A 17,125-nucleotide genomic window follows, 5' to 3' on the forward strand; every position below is an offset into this window, starting at 1 on the left:
GAAGGTCTGGCAGAACATTCTAAACCTTCACAACCAAATGAAGAAATCCTTGACAATGGTTCAGATAAGGAGCAAAAGAGTTGTCTCAGTTCACTTCCATCCCAGGTGACCCAGCTGGATGTCCTGCACTAGGGCTCCTCAGCTTTATCCACAACCTGCTTAATTGCACCATATCAATTATGTTATTAATTGCTGTCACTGCCCATAAAACACAAAGCCAATTCTGTAAAATAGAGAGGCTGGAAGTGAATTAAACACAGCACACATGAGGTGTTTGAAGCCATAGTAATGTGTTCTGAAGCCTCAAGCTTGGAGGTATTTCCCAAGCCAGAGCACCAAATCTTTATTCTTTTGGCCAAGATACAAGGTAAGAAAAATGTGAGGTTTTTTAATCTGTGACCAGATACAGTCTGAGCACTTCCTTTTGGTCAGAAAATCCATCATTTTGTTTACAGAAAACCCTTCATTTATAGAAAACTATTCATTTATGGATGTTCAGTGAATAAATTTCTCCCCTCAGAATTACTTTATAGATCAACTTTGTAGCACCACAGTCCACAGTAAACCAAGTCAGGTAAACTCTGACAAGGACCCTGCACATGCCATGAAGCTCCAGAGAAAACTGGCAACCCCTACTAGGGTCCAATCAATGAAAAAGAGATTTCCTCATGGAATGTAAGAAGGGCAAGGAAGATAAGCTTTCACCTGAATTTTTTCCCACTCCTCATCAAGTCTATTTTCTTTGCTTACCCAGTCTGCTTTATTTACTTTATATATAGCAAGAGGCTTTTTAAAACTACATTATCAATATTACAGTACTTTTTCTAGTAAAAACAGCTTGCAAGAATAAGCAAAACAGGTACACACACAATAAACCAGCATATTACCAAGTATCTCTGCTTTTATCTTCTCTCAAGCTCAATGAAAACAACAATGTATTTAAGAATTATGAAAAAAGCATTAGAGATGTCCTTCCCAAAGACAGCCAGGTTGCAGGACCACAGGTTGACTTTCAGATGGGATCAGCCACTCTGGGGCCTCAGCCCTCCTTCAGCTACATGACATTAAACACATTTAACAGACAGAGCAGCTTTTAAGCACCCTCAGGTTGCATTACAGAAGCACATTGCTCATTTGGCTATTAAGGAAATCATAAGCAGTTTGGAAATAAATCAGAGTAACAACATTTGTAACAGGACTGGAGGGAGCTCAGTTTTTAACAGGACACAGAACTGACCACAGAATAAACTTGGATAAACTTGGGTATTTAGGTATTTAGTCATCTGGAGAAGTGTTCTCTGTGCAGATGAAAACCTATGACCCACCTTGCACTGCCAGCTCTGCCTGGGCCTCCAGGGTGTCGTTGCCACTCTCAGCGATGCAGGTGAAGGTCCCGGCATCGGCCTCGGCCACGGCCCGGATCTCCAGCACCCCCCCTGGCAGCAGCTGGAACCGGCCAGACCTGCAACACAGGGACACACAGGGTCACTGCAGGGACACTGCAGGGACACAGCCTCACACCTGCAACACAGGGACACACAGGGTCACTGCAGGGACACTGCAGGGACATTGCAGGGACACAGCCTCACACCTGCAACACAGGGACACACAGGGTCACTGCAGGGACACAGCCTCACACCTGCAACACAGGGACACACAGGGTCACTGCAGGGACACTGCAGGGACACAGCCTCACACCTGCAACACAGGGACACACAGGGACACTGCAGGGACACAGCCTCACACCTGCAACACAGGGACACACAGGGACACTGCAGGGACACAGCCTCACACCTGCAACACAGGGACACACAGGGTCATTCCAGGGACATTCCATGTGTCACTGCAGGGACATTGCAGGGTCACAGCCTCAGAGCTGCACACACAGGGACAGGGTCATTCCATGGGACATTCCATGGGTCACTCCAAGGACATGGCCTCAGACCTGCACACACAGGGACAGGGATATTCCATGGGTCATTCCAGGGACACAGGCTCAGCCCTGAGCACACAGGGACAAGGTCACTCCAGGGACATTCCATGGGTCGTTCCATGGACATGGCCTCACATCTGCACACACAGGGACAGGGTGATTCCAGGGACATTCCGTGGACATGGCCTTAGAGCTGCAGGCACAGGGACATGGTCATTCCATGGACACCACCCCAGTGTGGGACACAGAGGAGTTATAATTACACTATCACATCCCACACTGAAAATTAAGCTCAACCCTATCAATTCCATGAGAGCAGCTCATCTTCTTGCACTTGCACCTTCACTTGTTCTTAATTAAATGTGATCCAAGGTATTTAGTCAAAAGCAGGCAGAACTGAAGAAAAATGAGGTATTGTAATCACATCATTAAGAAAAAGGCATTTTGCAGATCCAGCTGGAATGACTGACTGCTTGGAAAGCTGAGGGAAGTACAACAGGAGAGAACACAAGGACAGCAGTGCCCATTATACAGTGTACAGGAACTGAACTTCTGTGAAAAGCCATCCCTGAGAGGTGAAATACTTCAGAATAAGATACAGGTTATAAGAAATTCAAAATACAGACTCATCAGGTGACAAAAGGTCTGTACAGAACCGCCCCCTCTGGCTTGCAAAGGGCAGGGAAGGGTTTCTAACCCAGCCCTTACAATCCATCTGCTTTTGCTGCTAGATGGGGCAGAGAAAGGTGGCACTTCAGGCTCACTGCAGCACCCTCAGCCTGCAGCCACATCCTCCTCCCCTGCAGCCACCACTGCCCCCCACCTGATATAAATTTGTACATGATTTTTCCAAGTTCTCACATGAAATACCAAATAAACTTTCCAATAAAATGCCAAGAACCCCAAGCAAGAACAACAAGTTGGGCCTGGATGCTGACCCAGAGCCATTCCTATTTGCAGCTGGAAAAGGAAAACTCTGGGGAAGAGGGAAGGGAACCTGGTGGCTTCCTGCCTGGCACTCTCAAGGGCAGAAAGGGACTGAATTCTGCCAATAGATGAACACTGCAACAATTGCCTTTTATGGTCTCTATTTGGAATGGCCAATGGACAAAAATCTACCTCAGTCCTTTCTCCATTTGAAATTTTCCTAGAATTACATCAGTAGGACCAATCCTGACCTTCCTGGACTGATAAATTGTTGGGACACAGAGTTTTGTCTCATCTCACTATTATTTATCAGATAAATATTGATTTCTAATCCTACTGTAGCTGCTGATGAAATTTCTGGTTATTACATTTAAAAGCAGAGCAAACAAAACCATAAGTGGCATTAAGTGTTAAAAGCAACCGAAGAGATGTCCCTGTCCAGGTGCTCTGTAAGGAAAGCCACACTGTTCCCATGAGAAACACCAGCACTACAGCAAGGCTGTCTTGGAAGAAGTGCAGGGAATTTGAGTGAAGATATGAGTTTGCAGAATCATATTATGAGCTTCCCAAATGCTGGGAAAAATGTCCCAGGCTTGTGTGGGAATGGCACATCAGACAGGCTCTAAAGCAGGCCTAAAGAAAAACACCAGAGTAAGACAAGCCTGGACCTTGACACATCCATCCATGAAATTTTCAACCTTCTTTTATTATGTAAAAGAGCTGCTTTGGCTTTTTGTTCTTGCAGTGGGGAATGCGCTGAAGGCTGGGATGAAAGCAGGGAGCTGGATCTGCCAGGGACAGCAGGACATGGAGCAGGGAAGGAGCTGTGCCCCAAGAACTGCCACTGTCACATCCTGAAGGAATGATCAAAGGCCATCAGAATGTCTGTGGCATTTTGAGGACATTAATGCCTTTTCCAGGAGATCCATTGTCACCCTCTGAAAGCAACACGTGCCTCAGGATGCTCCTTTCCCACTGCCAGCCTCTGGAAAAGTTATTGACAGCAGTTAAGATGTTACTACAACTATTAAAAACTCTTCCTCCTTGTCACTTTAGCTTGTCCTAGGGGATCTCACAAACTACTTGCAGCATCAGAATATTTGTGTGAATTCTCCTGTTCAGCCATCTCAACATGTGCCATGTTTTTATTCCCTTTGATTATTTTCCTGCACAAAGCCCAGAGTTGAGTTCAATTCCCCCATAGGTGATTCAGTGGAAGTTTAATGGAAGAAAACAATTAATCTGCCAGACTCCTTGGTGATTCCCTCTGTATCAAACAGCTGTGGAAAAACTCTGGACTTAAAGCAAAGCTGCTTTTATAATAAAGCAAAACATCTTAATTTTGTAAGGACAATGAAGCATTCTCACAGAAGAGCGAGGCAATCGGATTTCAGACACTGGAGACAAAGAATCAGCTTAATATAAAAGTGATAACATAATTTGAAGTGTCATTAAAAACAACAAAGATTGATCACTCAGATGTCAGGGAAGAGGAAAATCAAATTCCAGCCTTTTATATGCATTCCATACAGCCCTCACTTGCACCCCATAACATACAATTACTGAGCTACTCTGGGTGCCTCACTCACAGCTCTTTGTGTTTCATTATCACAAAATATAGTGAGCCTTTATTAATTTACTGTAGTCAAACTGTCAGTTATACCCTGAGGTTTGGGCTTTTCTTCCCTCTTTTAAATTAGTATTCCCCAAACATCCTATAATCTATTTGCTGTCTCAGTAAGTACAGCAGATAAAATTAGACAGTAAATTAGATTATTTTGTGGGATCTACTACCAGAAAAATCTCCATAATTACTCTGCTATGCTTAACCTTTCCTGAGCTGGGCAAGTGTAATTCACTTGGTACCAATCACTCCGAACCCTGCAGACAGAAATGTGCAGTAATGGGAATCTCTCACATTTGTGGGAAGCACTAAGGAAAACCCTGCATTAGGGGTGTGGCTGTGATCCTACAATCACAGATTCACAGAGCAGAAATGAACATGGCACAAGTGCCCTCAGCTGTCATCCCCTCACTGCAGGGAAGTATCACATGTACAACCCTGTTTCTGCAGGAATTTTTCAATTACATGAAGTTCTGCTAAACTGAACAGCAGAAAGCTGCTGCAGAGCTTGCTGGACTTTACAGACATTAAAATGTTACTGCCCAAGTCCTTTCAATGGTTTCATTTCGGATGAAAGTTTTCATGTCATCTACTGCAGGTTTTTCAGAACCTGTGGCACCTGCTCTTATTCCTTCTCCCACAGACATGTCCCAGTATAAATGAAGATACAATATATGCTGGTGGAGTACATACTAATCAGTTTTCAGAGCAGATCATCTTCCAGACATTTCTCTGGGCCTGTGTCCCAAGCTCAGGGGACAAATCCACCTGGGAAGTCACCTGGAACTTCCCTTTCCAAGTTAGGAATTGTCAAAAGCACAAAGTGACTCCTGCAATTGCTGAAGAACAGACCCCTCACACAGCAGGATCCTCAGCCAGAATGGAGACTGAAATAAAAAATATTCTAGGTAAGAAAGGCTCCAAGCTGGCTCAAACCTGAAGAGCCACTCAGCCTGTACAGAACACGTCCATTCTAACCTTTTGTACCAGGCTATGTGGGAGATTTTACTTCAGGAAGTTTTCCATAAAGGGCCTAAGATTTATTCCAATAACTTCTCACTTCAGAGCCTTCCCTGCTTCCTTCCATTTCCCTCAGCATTCTCCACATTCCTGGCAGAGACAGCACTGTCTTGGAGTCCATGGAGCCAATCCAGCTGGAAAAGCAGGAGAATGTTCCCAGTGCTGAGCCCATGGGTGACATCTGTCCATGTGCCACCTGCCACCATGGATCACACACGAGGCTGGGGCCTCCCTCTGGATTTTGGAGCTCCTAGAGCAGGGTTCAGTCTTTCCCTTTCTTTACAGACAGTGGAGTTTTGGGAAAACTATAAAATAGGAAGACTACAAGCTGGAGCAGTGAACCCATTCAAGGGAAAGCTTCCCAGTCTTTAGTGGCATTCTTTATGGAGAACCAAGAAGTCAGCAGTCTCTCCATCAGATTGCTTTTAAAATCTTCAAGTCAGTGAGTTCAGAAGGACTCCTTGCAGTTCTAAGAGCCTTGATCCAATGGAAACTTGGAGCACTGAGTTAACTTCCATTTCTCACCCAACACCCAAAGCTTCCTTCTCTCACACTAATTAATTTGGAAAATATTTTATCACAGCAACTAATTTCACAATATATTGCATTACAGGCTGTCTGAACAACTGCCAAGGCTGCCATCACTCAAGTTTACTCATATTTATCCATTAACATAAATCTTATTGCAGTCTTCAACAAATAATCCATCAAATTTAATCGCTTTCCCTTTTCTCCAGATCTTATAACAAATATTTAATACCAAAACCCCACCACTCCCTATCCTTAAAACTCATCTCTTTTCCTATACATACAGGCTCCTATCCATACTCTCCTTAGGAATACAACTTGAGAGGCAAACGTTCTATTTTGTATTAATTAATTACCACAGTTATGACAAAAGTAAAAATAAGGTTTTGTGTAAAACCCTTTAACAAGGGGTCAAAATTAGGGATAACCTCCCCACGCTGTCTGTGTTTTGTTTCCTAAGGCCAGACACAGAGAGAAATGTCCCATTATATATGGCCATACCTACATATATGTATGTTCATGTCTGGGGTGGGGGTGTGCAGAACAAACCTGGGATTTCAGAGCTTTTCCCAGGCAGAAGGGACATTAAAACCCGCCCAGATGAAAAGAATCAGTTTTTTCTTGGGATAAAGAAAATCCACGCTAAGAAAGTCGTACTTTTATATCAAAAGAGGATTTTAATACAAATTAAATGTGATTTAATTTGTAATTACATTAACAGACTGTGCATAACAAGCTAAGGTAGCTATTTAGCAACAGTAACTGCAGGCTTTTCTCCAACAAAGAATCTTAATTTCTGGAGATTTTCCAGTTTTTCTATTCACACCAATAACACAATAGCTGGAGGGTAAATGGAGTTTAAGAGGTCTCTGTTCTCAGCTCTTTGAATCTCTGCCCTGTTCAGCCACAGTCACAAGCAGCAGACTTGGGAGCTTTGGCTCAGTTTGATCACTTGAAGAAACAATGAAAAAAGTTTACCCCACAAAAGGGAAAAAGATCAAATTTCTACCTTTACCTACCTTAAAACTCAAGCCTACAATGAGAACACGTTTCACTTTAAGAAAAGAGCTAAATGTTGCAAGAAGAAAAAAGTCAACTGGAACCCATTCTTGTAACAAAAGGCAAACCACTAAAAGCTAATGCTAAATATTCTGAAAAATCAGGTTAGACTTGGTTCAAATGGTGTACATTTCAAGATCAAGTATATTTACTAATGTTATGCTCCAGCCCTCCAGAACAATTTCTCACTCTGAGTTATGACAAAAAGAAAATACCTGGGAAGCCCTAAGAAGTTATCATGGCAACCTCAGAGAATGAGGGAAGCAAATTCCAAAGGGAATTAACAGCACTGTATTCAGTGGTGGGAAAATCTGGGCTTTATGTCTCAAAAATCAAGAAAATAAAAGGAGAGCTTTAACCTTCCTGTGCCCTGAATGTGCCACAACCTAGAGAAGGACAGGGCATCAAAACTTCCCAAAGATGTGACATGACATCACTTTACCTACCAGAACAACAAATCCAGCTCTTGCCAGGCACATTTACTCTGCCATTTCACCCCATTTGATTGTGCTGCTCTAATGAGTCTGCACCAGCTTCTGCAGGGGAGTGAGTTCTTATATTTATAAAACCCCCTGAATTTAAATCATGTGCCTTCCCACTGACACAGCACCATCTCCCAGGGGCCGTTTGTCATTTCCCACAGCAGCCTCCCATCAAAGACAGTTCAAATTACCAGCCCCTGGATTCTTTTAATTTAAGAGTTGCCAAAAGAGAGATGTATTATATCCCTAGTGCTGCAGAGACTCAAGCATTGTTCTGGCTGCTTTCTGTGCCACAATTTACCTCTCCTTGTTCCATGATGAACTTGGCTCCCCATTAATCTCACTGCTGACTTTGAGGGACATGGAAAACATTCAAATAACTGCTTGAAATCCTGGTTCTGGGAAGCATGTTCATTACATGGACAAAAAAGGCCTTGATAAGATTTATTCTGCTGTTTTTATATAGATTTTCTATCACATTATTCTGACTGTGCCAGCAATGGCAACGTGTAAGTTCTCACTCAATACATCTCTAAAAGCTCACTGACTTTTTGCCATCATGCCTATGGTTTTATTATTCTATTTTAATGAGAAAATGTGTCATTTTGCTTTAAACACTTATTCTTCCATTCCTGTGGCCCATTCTGACACAGAGTGGACATTTCCACTGCAGAAAGAATGAGTGCAGGGCCTCACACTCAGAATACCCCAAGTCATCCTCCTTTTCCTGTGGTTTCCTCAATTAGCTGCTTCTACTCCAGTGCCAGTCTAAAAGTAATCTATTCTTAACAACCTCCCTGCTTCAGACAAGATTTCTTGGCTTCAAGTGGCTGCAAAAAAATACCCTGAGACTGTTCCAAAGTCTCCCTTATCCCAAGACTGAGCTTTGAAGCCCTCCAGCACTGGGGATCAGGCTCTGCTCTGCAGGATTCAAGCCCAAAGGAAGGTGTGCACCAACCCAAACGCTGCCATCAGACACAGAGGGGGCTGTCCCAGCTTTACTCACCCGTCGGTGGGAAGCTCCTCCCCGTTCCGTGTCCACCTGACGAGGGGAGGAGGGAAGCCGGCAGCCACGCAGGGGAACAGGGCGCTCTGCCCGGGCAGGCGGCTGAGGGACAAGGGAGGCTTCAGCAGCACCAGCTTCTGTGGCTCCTCTGCATCTGCAACAGGACAGGACACAGCTGGCACCAGGTGCAAAATCATGGTAAAAACCACCAAAAACCCTCTGAACCAAAATCCAGATCTTTCAGAAATGAAAGATCTGATTTCTTTCCTGCCATGCCTGCCTCACCCACAGCCTCTGCCAGAGCCTCTCCCAGCCTGGTTACCATTTCCTCCAGACATGCAAAGTGATTCTCCACTTTTGGGATTCTCACTCTTCCAGCTCCCTGGGAAACTATTCCAGCTCAAAAGTACAGCTCTGAAATTGGAACTTCCACCAGGTAGCAGAGATTCAGGAAAGAAAGGAGCAGGTTTGAGTTTGTCCAGCAAGCCCTGGGCTTCATCAGGGAGCTTCTTGAGGAAGTGCTTTTACATGCTGGAAAATGAAATTATTGCAGCAGTGACTGACCCTGAGTAAAATACAACAACCAAGGAACATGCATGCTGAATAACACAAAACAAAAATGCCCCACCACAGCCCTCTATCCTTATGAAAGCAGAGAATCCTCTGAAGTGGTTCTACGTTGGATTAAGCTGAGAGGGGTTTGTTCCTTTTTCTTCCCACCCTTAAGAAGAAGCAGGAGGCACTGACATGTTCATTCAGTCCCTGCTACAGGGTGTTCCCTCTGTCTGTACCTGCTCTGTACCCAGACTAAGTGAGCTCTGCAGAGCAGCTGCACTCAGGGCTGGGTAAGCCCTGCTCACCCTGCATTGCCAGCACTCTGAGGGCTGTTTGAAGGTGCTATGGCAGCACCTGGACAAAGCCTCAAACTATTTCAGGCCATCTAAAATGGGGACAGAGCATTCTGTAGCTACTCTACTCCTGCCCCCTGAATGAAGCATCTTCTGTGTCTCATCACACACATGTCTGGCTGCTCTCGCACTTGGGCCCGAGGTGGTACTCACAGGGATTTCAGGAAGTTGTTGTTTTGGTGTTCAGCTCAAAACACTAAAAATAAAACTGAGTGTTCACAGCACTGAGCTCAGGGCACACACGAGCTCCAAGGCACAACACGAGGAGGAGCCAGGACACTTGGGGGAAGCAGAACAGGTGGAAATCCCACGTGGGAGCTGGCACAGGCAGAGGCAGCCAAGCTCTGAGCAGTCCTGGATCAGCCAGCCCCACCCCTGCAGCTCTGCCCACACTCCTGGCAGCAACTGCTGTGCCTGCCCTGCTGTGCATGGGGAATAAGGAAGTGACAGGGACATGGAGCAGCCAGGCTGCAAAGCAGGGCTACAACAGCCCCAGGCAGCCATCCTCACACAGACAGGAGCCAGGACTCTGACTGCTGCAAGCTCCCAGAAGGGAGTTCAGCTCCCAGGTAAATGGCAACTGGATCCCAGAGTTAAGTGACATTTTCCCCTTGCAGTCCTATGTTTGAAAGCACCCACTGTGAAGTGGCAGAGCTCAGAAATGCATCTTTCTGCTCAGGGGCAGCCTGGTACCAGCCAAAGCAGAATGTTTAAGCAGCAGAACACTGTCTGAGGACAGCAATCCCTGGGATGCAGGAGTGTGCTGGGTGTGTTTCAAAGCCTGGGAAGCAGTGGTGGGTTCACTGTCAGCTCCACATCAGATAACCATTTAAAAGAGGAATAAAGTGAATAAAGAACAGATTAATTCAAATCCTTCTTTCAAATACTTCTCAGGCCAAACAATCAATTACAGGGCTGCTCAAGACTAAGGGAGCTTTCCCTTCAACAGCTTTATCCAACTTTCTAAAAAAAAGAAAAAAAAGCAAAAAAAAAACCAAAAAAAAAAAAAACCCAAAAAAAACCCAAAAACACAAGCCTGCTGGGAGGGATTTTACCAAACTTCACCATCAATACTTTTGGATTCATGGTGAGGCAAAGAAACAGCATCATTTAAATTCCCTAACACAGCTCTATTTCATCCCTTTCAGCAAAGCATTACAAAAGCAAGGAAACTACAGCTGGAGCCAAAAAGAATTCAAAAGATCAGTGTAATACGGAAGTTTTCAAGAAATTTTCAGTTTCCAAAACAAAGCAGCAAAATCCTCAGCATTTGAAGGGCTGCAGAAACATGAAGGCAATCCAAAGTACAGGAATTCAATCAAGCACCTTTTCCAAAAGTGCTTTTCTTCAAGCCCTGTATCCTTGGTAGGAGAAGGGACAAGGCTCTGGAAAGGCCAAGAACTGAATGCAACAGTCCTACTTGTAGCATGACTCATTTTCAACACCACAATTTCAAAAGAGAGCTGTAACTGTAAAAACTGGGTATTTTACAGAATAATTTAGTATTCTAAGTAGAGAAGGGCCACAGTCACCAGAAACAGAACTATTCCTTGAAAGGGACCTCTGGAGGTGCCCCCTCCTGCTGCCCACAGCAGGTCAGGCCAACCACAACCTTGTCCAGCCTAACCCTGAGAGATTGCCAAGGTGGAAACTCAGCAACTCCTCCAGCAGCTCTCCAAGAGTAACAACTGAATGAGAATTCCAGCATGGAGACCAATCCAGAAGAGACAGCTCTGGGAGCAATGAAGGAACCCCATATGAAACACCTCCTGTGTTTCCCTAGTTTGGGAAAGCACAACCCACATTCCTGTCCTATTTCTGGTCACTTTTCAAACCTTTGTATCAGAACAGCTGGTGGTGTCACTGGGAACAGAACACACTGAATGTGCCAACAGTTCACACCAGCACTGGACTTCTGTTCTAACAAAAATATCTCAACATTTAGCACAACAGGCAAAGCTGAACCTTCCAAAATAAAATGACACGCCCTCTGAGGGTTGGAGACTTCCCAAAAGGTCCCATTGCTTAGACAGTCAGAATTTCTAGAATATTGGGACAATTAAAAACACCTCAGCTTAGGCATCCCAAGAGCAATGGACTAAGCACTAATTTCCTTGTGAACCTTCCACAGGGTTTGAAACATGGGACTCAACAGGAGAAAAATGCAGAAGTCCCAAACACTTATACTCAAAGAAACAGTGGGTTCCCCCTTTGTTACACATCCCAATGGAAGTCTATTACTGGCAGCTTTTAAAATTTTTCCCCAAAATGCCTTAGAAGCCAAACCATTAAAACAGGAAAGCAGCCTGTGAGCATCTCCAGTGTCCAGCCTGAAGAGCTCAGGGCCTGGAGCAGCTCAGTGCAGAGATCAGCACTAGGTACCTACAGTAATGGCAGGGCAACCCTGACGATGGGGAGAAAGTGATGCACCTGACTCCATGGATATCAGAAGGCTAATTAATTACTTCAGTATACTGTATTATTTATACTATACAATCACTATACTATATTACATTACACTATGTATATTATATAGTATATATATATATATGTATAATATATATTATGTATAAAATAATAAATAATATATAAAATATATATATTCACATTATACTATACATATATTATACTATATTACATTACATCTAAACTGAATAAACAGCACAAGCACCCAACTCAACTGCCCAAAATGTTGTGATTGTCTGCTGACAGCCTGCTTGTCCCTGACAGGCCAAGGAAACAAAGCACCATCACTCTGGGTAAACCATCTCCATATTGCATTCTAGTTTGGCACAACAGAGGAGCAGCCAATGAGATAAGAATTGTTTTGATTGTTCTTTTCTCTGCTTCTCTCAGGTTCAGAGAATGTTTTGACCATTCTTTTCTCTGCTTCTCTGTCACCGTGATACTTTCTGTAAAATCCCTTCACCAGATTTCTTCTCCTGGGAAGCTGAGAAGCCTCAGAGAAAAATGTAAATAATAATTCTCTGATTCTCTTCCCCTGTGTTTGCTGCTTTGGAATGTGGTCTGGAGGTTGTTCACCAACAGGTGCATGTTTGATTGGCTCCATGTGAATTGTTTTAACTTAATGACCAATCACACTCAGCTGTGTCAGACTCTGAGGAGTCAGTCATGAGTGTTCATTACCGTTCCTGTTAAGCCTTCTGATGTATCCTCTCTTTTTCTTTGGTGTAGTTTTAGTATCACATTCTTTTACTGTAATATGTGGAAGCCCTGGGGGGGAACATCTCCTCAGTTACACCCCACTGGCTCCTTTCCCTGTTCCTATGGCTGAACACAGGTGTTCCTGAGCCACTCCCTCCCAATTCCCTGATTGGCCCTTGTCTTTGTACTGCCCAGAGACCAAGGTCAGCCGGGAGGCCCCTGGGGAGAGAGCAGGACCCTGGGGAGATGTGTGGGTCAGGGACAGGAACATCTCACCGCACGGCTGAATCAAACACCTGTGGATATTACCCAAAGGCCCTTTGTGCTTCTTTACCTTGGACTTTACAAGCAGCAATTCAGGCTGCAACAATAACACATATCATAAACTAATAAATCAGCCTTCTGAAACACGGAGTGAGATTCTCATCTCTTCCCTCGTCCTGGACACTCCTCTGAGGTTCAGAGAACGCGAATCCCACAAGTACCTGGCAGGACTTTGAGCTCGGCCTCCTCGCTGTACTTGGGGGCGCCGGGGCTGTCCAGGGCGCAGCGGTAGAGCCCCGCGTCGGTGTCCGAGGCGTTGCTGAGCAGCAGGGCTCCCCCCGGCAGCTGCAGCAGGCGCGGCTCCGGGGCCAGCGCCTGCCGGTCGCGCTCCCAGCGCAGCAGCGGCGCCAGCTCGGCCGACACCTCGCAGGCCAGCACGGCGCTGCCCCCGCGGTGCACGGAGGTGGGCTCCGGCTGGCTCGTGAACCTGGGCAGACCTGCCAGAAAAGCAAAAGGATAACAGATTGGAGATGTTCTGAGCACGACATCGAAGACTGGAAGGTCAAGTCAAGACTCAAGGATGTAGTTCGGGAAAAGTTAAGATGTCATTGTGAAAAACGCCAATCACTTGTTTTTAAAATTTTAAAAGGTTAATAGTAATAAAATGGTTATAAAAATAGCAATACAATTAGAGTAAAAATAATTTGGACAATTAGGATTAGGACAATATGAGACAATAAGAACAGAGAGTTACGGACGTCCGGGTACCTCATTCTGAGCAAAATAAGCCCGAAAAAGGACACGCGTTAACAGAGGATTAACCCTTAAAAACAACAGCCTGTTGCATATTCATACACCTCATCCATGCTGCATCAATGCCATTCAAACACAGGATTCTGTCTGGGCAGTGTCAGCTTCTGCTTCTTAATCCTAACAGTGTCATCCTGCCCGAGCAAGATGGGAAGAAGTTTGTTTCTCCTGATAATGGAGCAATAAATTCTCTTTCTCTGAAAAACTGAGGTGTCCTGTGACTGCTATCTCAGTGCAAGTCTTTTCTTTAGAAAAAAAAAGTATCTTACATAGCATAGTTTCTATTTTAACATTTTGTTATAACCTAAAACTATATTTAACACACTACTTAAGAGAATTAACACAGCATTACTTTCTAACACAACACATACAATATTCATTTTAATGTTTGCAAAAAGCCAATCATAAAATACCCATTTTTCACATCACTATAAGACACGAAATAACACGATGTGGACACGCTGCTGTTCTCAAGGTAGAAAGGAAAGTTTATTTTCTGACTCCAACATTTATAGATTTTCTAAAGTGACAGTCAATTGGAGGGTGACAGTGCCAACTCTCCAATGACACTGGACAAACTAACAGTCCATCCAATTTCTCCCCCTCCATAAAAGAATGTAAAACAATAAGTATTTACAGAAGATGTGTGAGAAAGCTGGTTACAAGTATGTAAACACCCTGAATTTTTTGAAAATCTTCAAAAAAGTCAGGGTGACCTTAAGATGCTCTCCAACTCTTTAAAAGCCTGAACAGCTGACAGGACAATGCTGAACATGGATGGTGTAAAGGCAAGCAGACCCAACAATCACAGAATCCTGGAATGGTTTGGCTTGGAAGGGACTTTAAAGCTCATTCAGTCCCACCCCTGCCATGGGCAGGGACACCTTGCCAGGGTGCTCCAAGCCCTGTCCAGCCTGGGACACCTCCAGGGATGGGACAGCCACAGCTTCTACAGTGCAGCCTACACAACACCTTCACTTGCCACCTCCAACTACAAAAGCCTCTGTACAGTGCCACAAGGTAAACACTGAGAGAAATATTTGCATAGGAACATTCCCAGTGTGGCTGAGAGTGGAGTTTCTCCAGGGCACACCACAGAGCTGCCCCAGCAGTGCTGCACAACCCATGGCACCTTTTCCATAAAAATGTACCCAGAGCCCACCTAATGGCTTCACAGTTGGGCTGGGGAGGCCAAACTTTTGGGGACTTGTGGGAAGAGGCTGGGGACCCAGCTGGAGCCCCAGCTGAGGCAGCCAGTGAAGCTGGGGGCACATCCATGAAGCACATCCAAGACAGGAAATACCACAGGACAGCAGTGAGGGAACGTGTGAGGTACTGTCCTGGAGTGGGCAGGTCGGAGGAGGAGGAGGGAGAGGAGGAAGGGCAGCTTTGGGTGTCACCCTGGGGAGACCAGGGTAGATCATGAGGCTGAAGAATTGGGAATGAAGGCAGGGAGCTGAATGTGGAAATGGGGAGCAGGCAGAGAGAGTAGTTTGGTTTGGTTTTTTCTTACCACTCAAATTACTTTAGTTGTCAAGAAATTAAATTAATTTTCCACAAGTCAAGGTTGCTCTGCCATTTCAGTACCCGGGAGTGATCCCATCTTGACTCAGTAACTTAAATCTTATTTCCTCTCCATCCTGCTGAGGAGCAGAGCGAGGGCACAGCTGGATGGGCAGGCAGCCACAGTCACCCCATCCTAAGCATTCTGCACAGGAAATGATCAAATCTGCCACAGTTCAACCCCCTATTTTCACAAGCCTCACTTAATACCTATCACAAATGCACTGGGCATGCCCCAGTAGAAGGACTAATCCTGCAGGACAGGCAGACTGAATCCTAACAGAGGAGGATTCATGTATCCTAACATTTAGGATTAGGATTTATATATCCTAACACATAAATCACTTCTGTCTTGTCAAGCTCCTTCCATAACCCTGTACAGCTCATCTCTAACTGTTACATATTTTCTTCCCTCTCTGAGTCCCACCTGGGGACTCCTTCTACAACTTCATTCCTCCAAGAAACTTTGTTTCTAGTTTCCCCTCCCAGTGTAGTTCCAACCAACTTGTAGTCCTTTGATCTTGACCTTGTTTTGGCATTATTTTGCATCTTTGATATTTATCCATTGGTCCCTCCAAGGTATTCACAGGAACAAAAAATCCAACTTCTTTCTTTCAACTTTCCTTCTGCTTAATGAAGCAACAATCTTTAGTTTCTCTCCCTCATTCCCCTAACACCATCCACCTTCAGAGATGCAGAATGGTGGGATAACTTTGGAAGGAAGAGACCCAGAGACCCAGCCAGAGCAGAATCAGAGCTGGTAATTTAGAGATTTGTCCAGTCAGACCTCAAAAATCCCCAAGGGGTGGAGACTGCACGACCCTTGGGCAACCTGCTCTACCTCATGGAGCAGAGCTGCCTCTTTAAACCCAGGCAGAACCTCCCTTGCTCCAACTGACCCCCAAGCTTGCTCTCGCACCAAGCACTCCTGGCAAAAGACAAACCCCAGTGCCTGGAGTGATTTCAGATCACAAACATCCACAGAAATATTACAAAACTGCTTCTCTGTCTATTGAAAAGATCTTCCCAAAAGATGGAACCATCTCAGTGGCTCTGCACAATCAATCCTAGAGCCCAAGTAATCTTTTCCTCTCCTGAATCACCCATCCCTCTGTCCCAGCAAAATTCCAAGGCATCTCTGCACCTGCCTGATCTGCACACTGGGCTCAGAAGTTCCATCATTAGTCAGTCTGGAGCATTATTTAATTCTTCCTGTGAGGCCATGGAGGCCACAGCAAGGGTAACAAGGTCTCCTCCTTTGCCACACTCACTAATTCAGTGGGTAAATAAATTGTTCTTACAGCTGATGAGGCTGTTAACCCTGAGCCTCTGAACTCCAGTCTCTGAAGCATCTGTCCTTTCTGAAAATCTCCTTCTTGACAGAACCCATTATATGTTCATAATTGCCTCTGATTCTTATCTCTCTCAATATTCTCATTTATTAAGAGTCCTGCATATTAAGCCAGTTCTTTCCCCATCCTGGGAGGGAATCCTGGGTCTCCTCCTTTAGCCAGGTGATCCTGTGACTTCTGTTTTCACCTCACCTTCACCATCTCTTTGCTCCCAGCAGCTCCCACTGGTACAACCCCATACTGGCTACTTCAAGCACAAGCAGGAAAGTTCCTGGAGGACTGGAGCCCTGCAATTTCTCACATACAGCCCAAATATCCTTTAATTTTAATCCCTAACAAGTGCTGTTCATTTCCTGGACAAGACAGACCTTGTGCCTTCTGTTGTGCACAGGTGCTCCACTGAGGTTAAATAAGCTTTATTCAAGATGGTTTCATTACTCATTGGAAATGAAATTACAGTTCATTTTCCAAGTCATCTTAAAGC

At 44.8% G+C, this 17,125-nt stretch overlaps 1 protein-coding gene across 4 annotated transcripts in view; it reads right to left on the reverse strand.

The window, feature by feature from the left end:
• Positions 1 to 17,125, reverse strand: part of NEO1 (neogenin 1) — a 175,127-nt gene that overhangs the window by 91,144 nt on the left and 66,858 nt on the right. For all 4 annotated transcript variants that reach the window (XM_059857980.1, XM_059857979.1, XM_059857978.1 and 1 more), the window contains exons 3-5: positions 13,138 to 13,413; positions 8,580 to 8,733; positions 1,326 to 1,462 (exon numbers count right to left, since the gene is read on the reverse strand). In XM_059857980.1, coding sequence (XP_059713963.1) covers positions 1,326 to 1,462; positions 8,580 to 8,733; positions 13,138 to 13,413 — 567 coding nt within the window. The remainder of the gene's footprint in view (positions 1 to 1,325; positions 1,463 to 8,579; positions 8,734 to 13,137; positions 13,414 to 17,125) is intronic.

The sequence above is a fragment of the Haemorhous mexicanus genome, chromosome 13 (assembly GCF_027477595.1).
Source record: "Haemorhous mexicanus isolate bHaeMex1 chromosome 13, bHaeMex1.pri, whole genome shotgun sequence".
In the NCBI taxonomy this organism is placed as follows: domain Eukaryota; kingdom Metazoa; phylum Chordata; class Aves; order Passeriformes; family Fringillidae; genus Haemorhous; species Haemorhous mexicanus.